The following is a 2,157-nucleotide window of genomic DNA, read 5'->3' on the forward strand; positions in this document are numbered from 1 at the left end:
TGGCTGGAGCCCACCAGCCATTGCATGGGAGGGCAGTGATTTAAGGAAGTTCCTGGCAGGTGTGTTCAGGAGTCGGGCCATCAGCAGATGTCAGCATGGCTGCTCTGTCTGGTGGAGGCCGTGGTGCCAGCAGTGAGCTGCTGCCTGCGTTTCCACGCACAACCCACCACCACCACCACCTGGTCCTTCAGGTGCTGCTGGATGGACATTGCACAGCAGCTTCATTCCTGTTGCAATGGACTGTTAAGAACATGGAGGTAGGTGGTGTAGTGAGCAGCAGTGGACCCAGTTTGTTTGTTTTGGTAAGGTATCTGCCTCTCTGACAGAGCTCCCACCCCATGCTGTCCTGCTTGGAGCTGGTGTGGAGACCAGTATAGAAAAGGTGTGCCTGCAGTGTCGAAATTGCCACCAGGAAAGTGGGAACCGTTATGGCTGAAGAACAGAGGTGAGGTCTGCTGGTGCTTGGGAAGGTGTTGGGACAGCGTGGGATTGTACAGCAATCTGACCAGGTCTGGGTGACACACAGGGAGAAAGACCTAAACTATTACCAACAGATTCTAGTGTTAGTGGCAAAGAAAGGAGCAGTTCATACTTCACATACATAGCAAAAATTTTAGGTTGTCTGCAAACTGTGGAATACTGTACTTTGCCAATTGGTTTACTAGCCTGTTCAGAGAAATCATTCTGAAATAAGCTGTGGGTTTAAAATAATGTAACTATTCCAGAATAAGTCTCTGTTCAAGACAGGAAACTGTTCCAGAAGAGCTGCCACAGAACAGGTGATTCTGGTGCAGACAAAGCTGAGATACACCTTCTCAACCAGCGAGATTTTGACAGAGCTCCCAGTCAGACTGTACAATGCAGTTTTGTGCTGTTGCCATGGTCGGTATCTTCCTTAGCCATTAAGAACAAAGCATCTCTCACTTTTAAGCCCTTGCCCATGCAAATCTCCAACAAAGACCTTTGAATATGATCAAGGTTTTCCAGCATCCTTAGAAAGGCAGGTATGCAAACATCCAAAAACTAAATTCAAGATAGGGCTTGAGAAAAGTTATGGAGAAATAAGGATTTAAAAGAATACTAGAGAAGCCAAAAAATACGTACCGGAGGCAGGATAGCTCTTATCTCGACATACTGTACATTATCTTGATAGAGCTCCAGCAGCCCCTGGTAGAAATAGGCCTTGAACACAGGTGCATAGCAGATAAGTCCAGAGGCAATGAGAAAGACTTCTTCAAATCTTTTCCAAATGAAAGCCTGAGAAGGGTAGGCCAGCTCAGGGGCATCTGTCACCAGGGTCAAGTTTCTCAGCAAGCTGTAGAAAAGGGTAAAGAGAAGAGGAAGAATAAGAACAAACAGGACAACTGGCTTTCAGCATGCAAAGAGCTGGCAACTGGGTGTTCAGTACAGGAGGAAATAGGTTTCCTCTAAGATAGGTGTGAGTTTTATTGTCAGAGATCAAGCTTTGCAGACGTGACATTCTCCCACCTGCATGCTCTGGGGTGCAGCAGAGCAGTGGCTGTGCTGAAGGAGCCATGTGCTCTTCGGGCAGCGACAAGAAAAGGTGCAAAGCCATTCCTGCCACAATAGGGGCCCAAGATCTAACTCGGAGCCTGTTGGCTCTGCAGTACAACAGGCGTAACAACAACTGGTGCAACTAGGGAGCATTCGGGTCATCTTTCTGCCACCTATACTTGCTCCTCTAATAGCTGTTATAGATCATAGCTGACAGGTAAAAAAGTCATATGCTCCATGTTGGGCTACAAGCAGGGTAAGACTAGGTATCCAAAACCTGCCCCTTCCTTTTTTGAGGGCAAAATCTTGAGGTAGAGTTACAAAAGCAAGTATGATGTTTTTATATCATAAGAATTGCACTCTGCTACCCAGGGGTATCCTTAATCCAAAAGTAGGCTAGTACATTACTCCTGCAGACAATGTATTCTCCCAAACATCAATGGATGTAGAGAGTTATGACATCCAGCCCTCTGTTCACCACCTAAAGGGAGACTGAGTGTCCAGGAGATGCCATGTACTGGGCCACCATCAACCTGCTTACTAAGGCTGTAACTTGCCCTGGTACCTTCATATTGTCAAAATACCTAATAAAAGCAGGGGTAAAATAAATGTGAATCAGAAATCCTTCCCCTGCCCGCACCC

At 46.6% G+C, this 2,157-nt stretch overlaps 1 protein-coding gene across 1 annotated transcript in view; it reads right to left on the minus strand.

Annotated features, from left to right (window-relative positions):
- The window catches only part of CECR1 (cat eye syndrome chromosome region, candidate 1), a gene marked incomplete at its 5' end in the record, with an annotated part of 8,622 nt that extends 7,307 nt beyond the window's left edge, over positions 1 to 1,315 (minus strand). The window contains one exon of the mRNA XM_009708602.1: positions 1,105 to 1,315. Within this exon, the coding sequence (XP_009706904.1) occupies positions 1,105 to 1,315 (211 nt within the window). The remainder of the gene's footprint in view (positions 1 to 1,104) is intronic.
- Between the last annotated feature and the right edge of the window lie 842 nt (positions 1,316 to 2,157).

The sequence above is a fragment of the Cariama cristata genome, unplaced genomic scaffold, assembly GCF_000690535.1.
Source record: "Cariama cristata isolate BGI_N322 unplaced genomic scaffold, ASM69053v1 scaffold38679, whole genome shotgun sequence".
Classification (NCBI taxonomy): Eukaryota; Metazoa; Chordata; class Aves; order Cariamiformes; family Cariamidae; genus Cariama; species Cariama cristata.